The following is a 14,389-nucleotide window of genomic DNA, read 5'->3' as shown; positions in this document are numbered from 1 at the left end:
ACACACACACACACACACACACACACACACACACACACACACACACAGCGCCCTCTCTCATTTCCACCAGTGTCTGGCTCTCCCATCCACCCTCATGGCCAAATGCACTGTGGGGTAGAGCAGAGTGGTGAGCATTATGGTGACATGTTTATGGCGGCTGTGAGCAGCGGGGGACATTACCAGGAGTTGTGGCACAGGTAATTCATTACGATGTGACCTCTGAGGAGGAAATGAAACGGAGTCAAGCTCCATGTGTTAGCTGCCTACGCGGGATACTGAAAACAACATGGGGAGGTTAAAATGATCTATTATCAATATGTTTAGCATAGACAGCAACTTAGACGTATACATACGCACTAAGTCATACACACATCTCTACAAAGACACATTTGTACAAACATAATAACACACACGTATCGCTGCTCATTACAGACATTAATGGATTTGTGTTATGCATTAGGGCTGCAACTAATGATTATTTAAATTTCCGATTAATCTGGCAATTACATTCTTGATTTATCATGTGTGCAAAATGTCCAAAACGTTTTAGCTTCTCAGAGATCAAGACGACTTCAATTGCTTGTTTTATCTGACCGAAAGTGCAGAACCCAAAGATATTCATTGCGCAATAATGTAAAACGGAGCAAAGCCGCAAATAATTACAACGGAAGAGCTGTAAAATTAACAGAAGCGCTGAATCCATTATATCCAAATAGTTGCAGATTTCTGTCGATCAAATAACCGACTAATCATTTCAACTCTAATATGCATTTTCCAACACAAATGTCAGTGTTTTTAGACTCATATCCAGCATTTGTCAACTTGGAATTTCATGTTTAATTGCAGGTGTTCCCAAACCTGCGTTTTTTGAAAGCTGGAAAAGCCAAGTGACACAAACACTTTGGCTTAAATGCATAATAGGATGGATATAATCAGACCCCGCTTATTTACAAAGGTTTGAGAATTTCAGGGATACACGAGATAAAGTAATTTGCCAAAAGTTTTAGGTTCAATTTAGCTTTTACAGTCTAATTAGTGTAGCTGTAGTAAAGGAGGAATCCTCATATCTGCATCATTTGACAATATCTTATGTTTAACGTGATCTATTGAAGCATTTAATTAATCTGAAGCGACAAGTAACACATTTCAGTGCATCGCACCACACGCCCATGTTGTGTGATAGAGGTGGTACATCCTCACTATGAAGAACGCTTCATCGAGCACAGGAGCCCCCCGTGTCGCAGTCACCGCACAGGAACAGGAGCAATGGTGTCGGGGGATGGGGAAATGTAATTAGGCCCACCAGGTGCACAGATCAGGGAACTAGTTACTGCTTCCTAAATTTATTACTTCCGCACAGATTTTGGGGGTGCATACCAAAATCTACTAAATGAGCCTCCAGCGAGAATTGGCAACAAACAGACTCATTGTTACCAAGCCCGGACACTTGAGGCCAACAGTATACGCCAGGCCCCAGCAGCACACACGCTCTCAGGTCTGAATAACACGGTCGCTATTTGCTTCTGGTCTGCAGGGGCCTGGTCGCTCAGTGACAAGGTAAACACTTCACTGGCTTGGTGCGTGCAGGTTTTTCATGCCCACGAGAACACCAGACCATTGAGGATATCTTTCAAGCTTAACATGACCCAGTGTTAAAATCTTCCCTCTGGTCGTATTGGTGTTTTCTGGGGCTCATTAGCAACCCGCTCTCTTAAAGTTAGCTCAATTTGTTCACAAAGGTCTAAGTGGACCACCCAGTGCTCATACCATCAACTTGAATCTGCTGTCAGGTTGGTGGACAAGCAATAGCAGATCTATTTTGAGTTTGTTTTATCATAATTGACGTGGGATGGATAATTATTCAATATTTCATTTTAGTTCATTTGTTTTACGAGATTCTAATTAATGTTTTTTTTCAGGAAAAGCATAACACTTTAATTTGCATCGTCTATTAACACGGAGCTTTCAATCTGTACAGCATCAGCTACGACCAGCGAGGTGTCGAGGCTTCATATGTTTCAAAGTAACTGTAATAAAAAGTACAGTAGAAAACCAATTTGGATGGATTATATACATACATTAGTATAAGAAGTATTCCTTAAATTACCAATTAAATATCTCGCTCATTTTTTCTTTTTTAACATGTTGTTATTTACTGAAGCTTGGCCCTTTGGGCTGTTTACTGTATGACACAATACAGTGCGTTGTTAAATGAGTCCAGGAAGTACGTTTTGGCATAATATCCACCATAAACTTTTACATTACAGAGCAGGCATCACGAGAAAGCCCCCTCAACCAATAGCAGAGCAGCGCCACCTCTTGTTCACAGACATGACCAGCAGGCCGGCTGAAGGAAACGGGGACAAGAATGCCTGCTTGTTTTCCAGGCGCCTAATTATAAAGGAGAATGTGCTTTAAGCAGCAGGCCACCAGATGAGGAGGAAGACAGGCCAAATCAAGCACTCCCTCTGTAATTATGCTTCACAGGCACTTGGCACAACGCGCAAGATTTCGCACTTCTCAGAGTGGGCACAAGTCAGCAGACAAAGGAGGGGGGGAGGGGGGGGGGGGGGCAGCAAAGTTTTTCCACTCTGAGCAAAACTAATTGCCTCATTATTCCCCAATAAGTCATTTGGAAGCATTTTTTCTAAGGCTAACACCTCGGACACATGCACAGCACACTATCGTAGGGCAGAGGGTATTAAAGCCAGTCAAGCAACAAACAAGAACAACAGAGACAGCTGGGCCTTGTCAGCTTCAATAATAAGAGTCTAAAATATTAGATTTGGAAACAGATGTAGGAACTAAAAGTGTGTGAAACTACGAGGTGTGGAATTCACTTTGTAGCTTAGTTTATAAAAGCTTTACCGCAACACACAGAAAATAATGTTCATAAAATATAATATAACATAAAATGTATGTAAGATCAAACTAAATTAATTTGTTCCTGACATTTTGCTAATACACTTTTATGTACTTCTGTTATGGCGGAACAAATGAGACAACAAATCAATTAAATAAAACACATTTCTATATATAGTGATTTGTTGCTTTGATTTTTTTTTATGTATTTCATAATAAAGTGCATAGAGGCTGTAAATAAATTGGCCTGTGGCACTAAATGCACAACCATCTAGGAATTAAATTAAAAACCCTAAAATTAAGTTCTCATATACTCAATACCTTTATTTTTACATATTACAACAGTAAATAAATACATAACTTTTCACCCGTACAAAGAGGTGTCTTAGACTTTTTAAGTACATAAACTGGTTCTAATAAATGCATTTCACATATCTAATACGTAACTTTATTCTATACGGTTAATATTGCATTACTTCATACACAGAAGTTAGTGATGCTTCAGCTGAGGCCAATAAATGATTTCATAGCTTGACTTCCTCATCTCCACACACACACACATTGAGTTCTTGTTATTGTTTTGCACCACATGAACTAGAGGTGGCGCTGTTGATTTGTTTAAAGTCTTTAAAGGTACTTTTTACTTTTTCAGATTTGGAGTGGCACATATCCTTTAAAACCACATGAGGACAACTGAGTTTAAGAAAATAACGAATAATTGATTAAAGAAAGTTGTTTGCAGGAGGTTATATTGTAATGGTACGGTTGATTAGTGATCATCATACATTGTCAAGAGGGATATTTTAGCAAATGAATACTGCAACTTTTGTATATAGCTAATCTCATCCATTCAGTGGATAGAGACACAACAAAGGCTGAATATGATTGCAAGATATTTTCTTTTCAGAAATCAATACAGTATGTGATATTTTCCCAATATCATACATACATATTTTAACCGATGACATCTGACATAAGGTTGAAACTAATATGGGATATATGGATAATTATGTCTATTCGTAATGGTAGACAAAGCTAACGAGAAAAAAGTTTAATGATACTTCTAATAAAACAGCAGTAAGTCAATATCACACAAATACCAAAGTTTGATTTTAAAATATGATATGTGCAGTTATATGTTGTGCAGCTCTAAAAACTACCCTGTCAGATATATAATAACTGACATATAATAATAACAATATTTGCAAAGATAGGCTAAGGCATCATAAAATATGAAAAAGCATACCCTGAACTATATCATTATTAGAGAGAGAAACGTAACGCTTCTTCATGTTATAAAGTACGACAGTAACTTTAAGAGTGCAACCTTACTTCCAGCAAGTAGTCAAACTGCACTAAGTTGTCAGGCGGATTGAAACAAGCTAAAAGGTAATCAGTGTATCTTCATTGGCTTAAATGCAGAGTGCCAGTTAACTCACGACGCTTCAGAGGCAGCTCTGCGCGCGGGCCTTGCACTGCAATAATGTTGCACGAGCGAGTCGACGGAGCGTTAAGAAACTGCCTTCCTGTCGGAGTTTCAGTGCGGCTCGCTTGGTGTTGCAGCGATCTAGTGATACCGCTTTGATACGGACATGCAGGTGGTGAACAGGAACTGTAATGTCTACACATAAACACCAACAGCCCCACCACACCTAGCAACAGTGTTGTCAGGACGCAGGAAGTAACTTGCTAGCTCGCTAACTTAGCCACTTCTGCTAGCTGCAAACCTCGGCCATTGCTGGCTGCGGCGCTCATTACTTAAGGGCTCTTACCGATGTGGTTATCCTCGATGTGCACGATGAGCTCGGCCAGCGAGTCGAAGTGAAGTCCGCAGCCCCCGAACCTGCAAGCGTTGGAGAAGAAAGAAGCAGCGGCGATGCCTGTCATGGTCGTTGCTGCATTGGAAATGGGGGCAGGCAGCAGCAGCAGCGAGCAGCGGGGAGACAGCAGGCGGACAGCGGTGGGAACAGCTGGAGCGGCAGGGGCGGTGCGGTGCGGCAGGGGCGGTGCGGCGCCTTCTCCGTTCTGCATCAAACCAGCTGGAGGGAGGGAGAGAGAGACCGGAAGTAAGGCGGGTTGGTTTTCATTAGAAAAGCATTGATTGTTTTTAAGAAAAATGATAGACACATATTTGATCTAATAGTTGTGAACTGATACAACTATATTGCAAAGCAGTGATCAGCAAATACGAAGTGCTGTAAAGAATACTTTTATATGATACATTTAAGTATCACAATTTAAGTTAATTCATTTTCAGGTTGATCTAATCAGTTTATCAATTAAATAATATTAGTCAACGAATCAACCGAGCGATTACTAACTAAATCACTACATTAGTCTAATATTCTCCACTAAATATAGAATATTGTTTGTGTTATAACGATGCACAGTTTTTAAACATGTTGAGTGATCTCTCAGGACGTAATTCTCTCTTGAATTAGAGGATGTGTTAAAATAATAAATGTACTATACAACTAGTCTATAATATTATGTAATGATCCATGGTAAAAAATACAATAGATCAAATAACCTGCTGGATCCTTCCAACGTTTCAATTTGCCCCCCGGATGCAGTGTCTGACCATTTATATCAACACTAAATGATCTAATAGTGGTTTTATTGATATTATGTAATGATCAATAATTATTTTTTTGTGATGAACATTACTGAAACAGTTGAGGCATGGATCACACACTGGCGCAACATGTAGCTGAAGAACATGTGATGACCACAAGGTGGCAGTGTTGGTCAGATGTTAGATATGAGTCAGTTTTGTTCTTCGTGTTCAGTAATTTAAGTCTTCTATATATATCCCAAAAGAGTGTTGTTGCATGCATGATGCTATATCGTACTCAGAGAGAGCCATATCGAATATATATATATATTGTCAATACAAGTTGCTTAAAGCTTCTGTCTGCAAATTTCACTTAAATAACTTGTCAGGGCTTTGTTTTCCCCCGTCTGTTTTCAGTGGAAGAGGTAGAGTGATGCAATCACTTGCAAGACAAAAACAAATGTCTGCACAATGTACACGTAACAATACATATCACTGGTATGTAGAAAGTGAATATTAGTTATTGGAACACAGATCCACTGCAAATTGCCAAGAAATCAATTTTGAAAATGCTAAATGACAGTAATATTACTCACTTTAAATTTCTCCAATGACTTTGTTGTTTGCATTAATTGACTGTGTGCAGTGACTTAAAGTTGTTGTAGTGGGTCATCATTGATGAGGTAATAGATGCACTCTGTTGCCCTCTGTGACCAAGCCAACAAGTTTGAGCTAACCAACAAGATCATTTGCTCTCAGTCAGATAGTTACACTCCCACACAGTAAGGAGGGGCACCTGAATTCTTCTGGCCTTTACAATATTGCACCAAGCAGAGACGTATTCCAACCTCTATATCATTTCATGTATGTTTATGATATGAAATTAAATTGTCTTGAAACAGCTCCTTATTCCAGCTCCAAAAACTTCCCGAAGAAATGTATTCAAGTTCAAATCACCAATGTGTTTATCTGTAGTAGTCATAAGACTGAATGTTTTGCTGGCCAAGGTAAAGTATAAAGGGAGGAATGACACAATGGTCATACTGCTCTACAAATGTATCCAAAATCTTATTCAAACTGATATCATAACAATAACATCTTTGAAAATGAAGTATAGAAAGCTGTTGTTTTTATCATCCACTCATATCACACTTTTCAAAACCCAGCCAGAGAACATTTTTACAAATGACTTTAATAATCCAGAGTGAACAAATACAGAAGCCCAATTCAGTTGTCAAAAGATTGATGTACTTACCCACAAATGCTGAGCACAGAGGACATCCCCCTACACTTTCATAAATCTAAAGAGTCCACACACAGGCAGCACCAGTCACCAGCCACCTAATGTAGATGTTACAGGGTTGAGTGTTTGAGTGTGTGAATGTCACTGGGGTTATCTACTGGGAACCTCCCAGCACATATGTTTTGTTGAATTCGGCTCTCAGTTCCAGCAGTGATGTTTGGCGTCCAGGAACCCGAGGACCCTCCTGCTCAGACTTTTGGTCATTCTTTCAAGAAGCTTTAATCTGGAGACCCAATGTCATAAGATATATGGGGTATATTGTTTAAACAAATGCATATACAGAGTTGCCTACTCTATTGTTAAAGTTAAATTCCCACTGCCCTATTCAGAACTTTAATTACTGCATGGCTGTTTTTAAGTGTGGAGAAGCAGCTTTCATAGATGCTATGACATTGATACATTAGAGCAGAGCATGACCAGTTACTGAAGGGAGATTCATTTGAACCTCTGCGTATAAAAACTAGAACACATCTGTTGCCAAATATAGACTCAATTTTTTTAGCATTTAATTAGAATACCCTTTTCAGACATTTTGCAGAAAAAAATGCAACTCTGTGTATTTTTGCTCCCATCTTTCATGCAATTTTACAGTAAGTAAAGCTGTTTGTTAGGAGTGAAGGTAGCATAACAGTGAATGTATAATCTGCCATCTTGCTTGTTGTTCTGAGGAATGGCATGCAGTTATGCTGAGAACCCAACATTTCCATCCCTGCAGGCACAATCATCTCTAAGGTGTGCACAGCAGGAAACAATGTTTTAACATTCCACTTCTTTGAACGCCTTTCCATCTTCGATTATTGCACAAAGTAAAATACTTTTGAAGAAGTTTTATATTTTATTTAAAATTTGAAAGCCTGGATGACACTTTTGTTATTTAGCCTGCTTTCCCTTTTGCACCTGCTGCAACAAAGCATCCTCGCTGGTGCTAATCTTCCCAAGGTGATCCTACTCAAACGCATTGCACAAAGGCATAATAATAAAAGGTTTAGTATAATATAGATCAAATCTGCTTTAGTGTGGGTCACTGACCCAAACTGTATCAGCTCTTTCCAACCTTAATAGTCTGCTCCTCTGGGAACATAATGTTTGGATTGGTTGGGAAATATATTGGCAATAAAGAGACAAAAGGATGTCATAAACGTTGATTAAAGCTCTGGTTAAAAGACAAAGGCGGAGAAGCTCTGAGTTATGATGGCTTTTCAGACTGCGTTATTGTTTCAGTGACAGAGCTCTTAGTGCGTCTAGTGGAGTGGTCGCAGGCGAGTGGTAAACATTTCTCAATGTGTGAGAAGTCATTAATCCCTGAAGCCGAGGATGTCTTCACTACTGGTGTCTTTGGCCCAAGAAATCACAGCCGGTTGGCACCAGCAGGTCACACAGAGCTCCAACATAAACGCGTTGTACTCCAAAGCTGTTTAAATCTCTTCTAATGTGCCGTGGCTAAGGCAGACAATTCAGGAAAGGCAGCGGGAACAATAAGGTGTTTTGCACGTTCAATTTGTTTGCAAGTGAAGCTTGATGATGCATCTAAGGTCTGCCAATTTGTGGCCCTTTCATGAGATATGTTTTGTGAAGTGTACGAAAAAAGGTAGAAATAAGTTTGATTTGCTGATCAGAAAAGGAGCCAAAGAAAACCAACTGTTCAGGCTCTGACAGTGAAGTCCAGTGATACTTACGCTTTGTTGCTTTGAAATAAGAACACTGTTACCAATGCTGGGTTGCTACCCATGGCCCCAATTTAAAGGGCCATTTAAGCTCCAGGTGATTTGTGCCAAATCCAATTGAAATGATTTACTGAATAACAGGTGGGTTCCGGTATATTTTCTTATCTCGATGTCCTATCCTAAGAGGGTACTGGGGTCAAAATGTAGTTTGAAGACCTTCTTTATTGCAATTTTGTGCTTATACGTTGCATATGTCAAAATGAATTTGTATTTCATCAAATTACCACCCAATATGTCTGAGAAAAAACTTCCTCAGGGTAGGAGGAATGAGCTAAATTTTGCCTCAGGGCTCCATAGCAGGTTAATCCAGGCATTACTGTCACTGCATGATAGACAGAACGACACACGGGTGGCTAGTCATCATAGCTTAATATTGCATAAAAGTCCCTTCCGTCATGAACAATTTACAGTGTAATATAAAGGCTTAGTTTCATTTCCGTCTGGTAAATACTGTATAGGCCTACTTTTCTTTGCAACTAATTAATCCAGTAAGCCTTTTTTTCACAGAAGACATTTTGACTATTCACAGTAGGAAAAGCACAGGTGTAAATAATCAAATTAACAATGCTGAATTTAATTTAGCTTCTTGAGTTTGATGGTCCATTGTGCATGCTGGCTTGTTGTAATGAACACCTGAACAGAGCAGAGTCACTGTGACAATTTGACAAATCTAAATGTCTGAAGTGTTTCTGTTTGCTAAAAGTTGTTTCTTTATCATCATTAACAAGAAAAAAAGTAAAAAAGTGCATTATATTACTCTAATAGTAGGACTCAAATTGGCTATTGTAATGAGTATGCTACTTAAATTTTTTTCATTGCATGTTAAGTATTGTCTTTCAAGTGATAAAGTGTGTGATAAATTCTTGTCATTTCAAACTTAGTTAAGGGAATTCACTCTGCTGAGACAGTTCAAAGTAATCAGTTTAGAAGAGGCGGGACAGTGCGCTTATTTGCATGCCTAATTGGTCAGTACTGGAGCTCGAGCTTTGCACCACACCCACTCCAGCTCCAGCAGCAGAGTCCATCCATGCCTGTGGGTGTGGATTCGTTAACTCCGCCCCGCTCGTGCCGCCTCCAAGCGGACCGCAATGATTTAGAAGTTCAGGAATCCCACGTGACGTCACCAGGGGGTGACGTTATGCTTCTCTAAATAGATCGTATTGTAATCTTTTCTCAGTCCAACGTGGTTTCTTCTCAGAGACTGCTTCACATTTTCTACACTTGTTTGGTAAGTTGAAAACCTCACACCGCCATGCAGAGGACCGTGCACGCGCCGCTGCAGGTTGGTTGCGTTTGTTAAAATCGATCCTTGTTACTTTTTTCTCCTCCTTTTTTTTCCTCATGCAACAGCTTGTTTTGTTGTTTTTCAGCAGTCTCGAGATGTCATAATTTCTTCTTCTTCTTCTTCTTCTTCTTCTTCTTCTTCTTCTTCTTCTCATGTCATTTGTGCATGCAAGTGTGAGAGAAGGGGGATCGTGTTAGTTGTGTTAGAGTACGTGCATTGTCATCGCTCTTCGGTGTCCGTGCGTCGGCCTATCTGTTGACTGTTGAAGTTGAACGCGGAGTCAAGTGCCGCTGAACGGTCTGTCAGGTATAAAGACAAGTCTGCAGGAATTCATCTCAAACCCGACTGAAAACTACAGAAGTGGTCATTGCAATGGATGATTGTCATTGCAATTCGCACCACTTTCTCTTCCAGATTTTCTATTTGCTCCATAGCTCAAAGCTGGACCCCTGCATCACTGCCATGCCCGTCCCATCTCGGGATACGCATGCCGGCGTTATAGTCCCGGACTCTCTGCGTGCTGCGGTCCACCAGTGATCGTCTGGATAATGATAGCCCGGTGGTTTTGCTGTCATGCCAGTTATAAAGAAAAAGAGTGATGACCCGTGTTCCCGAGAAATTTACGTTCCCCTTTTTCTCTTGAAGAGCAATGTGACCAACATTACGTCATTCTGCAGGCCAGTCGATATTTGATTAACCGCTGAGATGTTGAGGGTTACTTTCAGGAAGGTTGTGCTGACGAGGCGCGCTTTGTGTACGCTACGGCTTGAAAATAAGAAAGATGTTTAAATTAATCATGCGATTACTCCCGGCTGTCATTATGTTTATGTGACAACACTATCAATAACCACTTGTTTCTCATGCACGCTGCTTTAGATTCATGTGGAGGCTTACGGTTTTATTGTGTCCGTTTTAATTGGCGGTGTTATTAGCACCTGATGATAAGGCATTTAAGTTCGATGATAATATTAGTAATTGTCATAATTTAATACAGACTGAGATGGACGTTTGTTTTTTTTAAATGCTACAGCAGGCGGTACTTCTATAGAACAAAGTTATGTTTTGTGAAAGCAACAGTTTGAGAAAAAGTTTGGAAGATGAACATACTCTTCACATTTTCCACAGCTGTGTTGCAAAAAGCCGTGGCAAAAAAACAACTTTGATCTATTGATTGAGAAGAGGCAACAATTGTGACATTTTGATTTATCAAAATCTTACTTTCAGTAATAATCTACTGAAGTAAATAGGAATTTATAAAAATAAAAAAGGAAAATAAACATTAAAATGTGAATAATTACATAAATGAATAAAAAACAGCAAAGCCTGCAAAGTCACTGACTCTACATTAAACTTACTGGATAACATGAGTTATTTAGTAACCTTGGTGCAGATCTAATTCTTCACATATTGTACACAATGTTCAGCTTGATTGCAGTCCAGCGGCTCATTGCAGTAGTGAAATGTGACCTTTATTTGTTGATGGTTGTTGCTGATGTGCTCAAGGTGAAACATTCCTCTGATATGTTTCTGACATAAATCACAACACAAATCAACAGTTTGGCCACAGAAGTTAAAGAAACTGGTGCACATATTTCTTTATGTTGACTTGTACATTTTTAATCATTTAATTCTGGGACTTTTTTCTCTATTTCAGTAATGATATAACACATTTTGAATAATGTGAGTGCCATGGTAGCCCTCTGAGGAAGCGTCTTTGTATTTCTTATAAGTGTACATGTTGTGGAAGAGAGTATGATAGGTCTTGAGGTTTACATCACAGCAGTCATTCTGTCATGCATTCACTTCAAGAGCTGAAGTTCAGGGCAGTCATTGTCTATGAAGGCCATGTTCCCTGCCTCAGGGTTCGCCGTGATCCTACCTTGAACTTGTGCTGTCAAAGGCCCAGGCTATGGGGAGCTGGAGATTTGAATTGCTCTGCATGTTTGTGCTTGCTTTAACCCCATATGCCTTTGCACCCCAACCCCTCTTATCCTCACCATATTGTTTAAATTCTAATATGCGGTCTACCTGGAGAATTCCTCCCCAGCTCCTCTTGAAATCGAACGCCGGACCCTAATCCTTCCCCTCGGACACATCAGGATATAGTTAATGTAAAGTGTAACCAAATTTCCCCTGCTAAACTAAAACACCTATATCAAGTGAGAGCCAAGTGCCTCTTCCAAGGCGCAGGGCATGAATACTGCTAATTTTAAGTGTGAAAGCTATTGGATAATTCACAGAGGCATTCACAGAATTAATGGTTAAAAGTTTTATGCATCATATGGTTCGAATTTCCTGGTAAATGTGATGAAATGTGATAAAAGTCCCATTTTAGAAACAGGAAGGTAAAAGTAAAAATGTTGCATCTGTTTTAATAATTATGGATATGGTTGTTGGTGGGGGATTTTCTTTTTTTTAAAGTTTTAGATTTAAAATAAGTTATTCATAGTTGTACCATTGTTTAGAAATAAATCCTGAAAACCATGGCGGCATTGTATGTACACAAATTAATTGTACGAACAGCGGAAAGTTCTGTGTTACTGTGTTTTAAATTTAAATATGGCCTAAAACGTTGACTCACGGCCGTAGGCTTCTTGAAGCCCTGGTTCTTCAGGCGTACTTGCCATCGTCCTAGTTCTAGTTTGTGTTCAGGGTTAGTTGTGTTAGTGGTGTCAAAGGAAACCAGGTAACTTTATAGGGGCCCTTTGGTAGAGACAGAGTGACCTGGTGACAGAAAGAGAGACCAGGGCTCATTGCTCTCTGACAGAGAGACCCTGTCCAGATGCTGTTCTGCAGGCTCGGTCATGAAGTACAGCTTGTTAGGTAAACAGCACTGCTTAGCATAACACAATATTTGAGTGTTTTGACTGTGCTTAAGGAAATAGTCTGAACCCATGAAAAAGACACACATGTACATAGTGTATGAAGGTATTCATGCTCGACACGGGACGCGTGGCAGTGACTTAAATTTCGGATTTGTTTTCGTGAACTGATGATGGTGGCAGGTAAAAACAGAGTAATAAACTTTGTGTTGTATGTGTGTAATAAATGCCAACTGTTGAGTGCAGTGTCACTGCTGTAAATACTGTAAATAATTTAGGTTTTCCAGTCATTATCAAGCGCGAATATGATAAACAAACTCCTAATGCTGATGATTAAGTTATTAGCTTTTAAACAGACCTCTTTGAACTGTTTGTTTTGATGGTATTTAAGCAGTGGTACAGAATAAAACAACAGACAGAGGTATTGTTGCGCTGCTTACTTATTAATCCAGGCACTATTCAAATAGTTTGTCACTTATTGTCGTACTAAATGGGTCTTCATCAGGGCACCCTGGACGTTCACATGCATCACATGCATCTCGGTGCAGCTTTGGGCAAACCGAGGCCTTCCCGTATAGAGTCTGAATGTTCATTCCCTGTTTTGTCCCATACCAAAAGACCTGCATGTTCGGTGTTAACAATCTTCCTGTTATTGATCCAGGCACTGGCTCGAAGATAAAGAATGCCCCCTGGGTGCTGTGCTGTGGCTGGGGATTAATAATGACCACCTTAATACTTGTCATACTCAATTAACATCTGTTAAAACATCTGGCAGAAAGTGATGGGCATCTGTAGTGCTGGCATGGCACTCAGGGGTTGTTTGTGTGTGTTTGATAGTACTCTGCATCGTACTGGACAATGATAAGACCTTGAAATGAGAAATACATAATAATGACACAGTAGCCAGCAGTCGTTGAAACATGATGTTAGAGGCAAGAACAAGGGCTTAAGTACAAATGATACTTAAATCATTCTAATGATGTTTTTTTTCTCATTGAAATAGATAATCTAAACTTGCATCTGTGTTTAATGTTGTCTTAACATAATTTGTACAGACACAATGCACTTCATATTCAAAAAAAGTATGTGGTTTACCGGTTTCCTAGTTAACTATTTCTTATAAAAATCTACTTTTTCTGCCGATAGTAATAGAACAGCATTGCAATAGATACTGTTGGTAGGAACAATTGCAAAAGCTAATGGTATAATTAAATGTATGTGAGGCATCACATGCATCAGATGCAATGATTGATTAAAGTGCACTTTAAATGGCATGTCAGTGCTCTTGGTTTGATCTTGAGAAGCTGTTAAAATGCACGTGTTATTTCTGTTGTTTTTCTCTCTGACATCCTGTCATAAATATAAGCATGCTGTTTTCAATATGTTTTTAAAGCTGAATGCAGACTGCATCCTTGTGTGCATGATTTAGTTTCTCTCGGTGAACAAAGGGACAGGACGTTTACAGCATTTGTTGGCCTTAAATTTTACGTGACTGGATTCATTTTATTTTATATTTTTTGATCACAGCCGGCAGGTAAAATGCACTCCTCTTTTCTTGGTAAATGTGTCCTCTTTTTCACTCTAAATTATTAAAGCATCTAAAACGATAACTGTAGCCATTGCACATTCGACATGATGCATGGCTATGGCTTTAGTGTACCAAGCAATTACTTACAAAGCACATATGTGGCAGTAGTTGCAGGAAAACAAACGTTTTTAAAGTTGTTGTTTTTTCGAAGAAATAAACTGCACCTTGTCCATCGCTCATGCAGTGCTGCTCTGCCACCACTTCCTTTTTCCTCGTTCTCACTACATGTATACTAACTGAAGGACTTAATT

At 39.4% G+C, this 14,389-nt stretch overlaps 2 protein-coding genes across 3 annotated transcripts in view; one reads left to right on the top strand and one right to left on the bottom strand.

Annotated features, from left to right (window-relative positions):
* The window catches only part of jazf1b (JAZF zinc finger 1b), an 11,568-nt gene extending 6,694 nt beyond the window's left edge, over positions 1-4,874 (bottom strand). Inside the window, exon 1 of the mRNA XM_031853117.1 lies at positions 4,635-4,874. Within this exon, the coding sequence (XP_031708977.1) occupies positions 4,635-4,749 (115 nt within the window). The 5' untranslated portion in view covers positions 4,750-4,874. The remainder of the gene's footprint in view (positions 1-4,634) is intronic.
* A 4,613-nt stretch (positions 4,875-9,487) lies between these two features.
* The window catches only part of creb5b (cAMP responsive element binding protein 5b), a 37,682-nt gene continuing 32,780 nt past the window's right edge, over positions 9,488-14,389 (top strand). The window contains exon 1 of one of the 2 annotated variants that reach the window (XM_031852983.1): positions 9,488-9,671. Coding sequence is in view for 1 of the 2 variants with exons in the window: in XM_031852982.1 (XP_031708842.1) it covers positions 9,696-9,725 (30 nt within the window). In the remaining variant the exon portion in view is untranslated. Of the gene's footprint in view, positions 9,726-14,389 lie in introns of both variants that reach the window. The other variant, XM_031852982.1, reaches the window with a different exon arrangement.

This window comes from Anarrhichthys ocellatus, unplaced genomic scaffold, assembly GCF_004355925.1.
Source record: "Anarrhichthys ocellatus isolate YVR2014 unplaced genomic scaffold, GSC_Weel_1.0 scaffold13, whole genome shotgun sequence".
NCBI lineage: Eukaryota > Metazoa > Chordata > Actinopteri > Perciformes > Anarhichadidae > Anarrhichthys > Anarrhichthys ocellatus.
The sequence above is the reverse complement of the archived record's forward strand: the minus strand, read 5'-3'. Positions and strand labels throughout refer to the sequence as shown.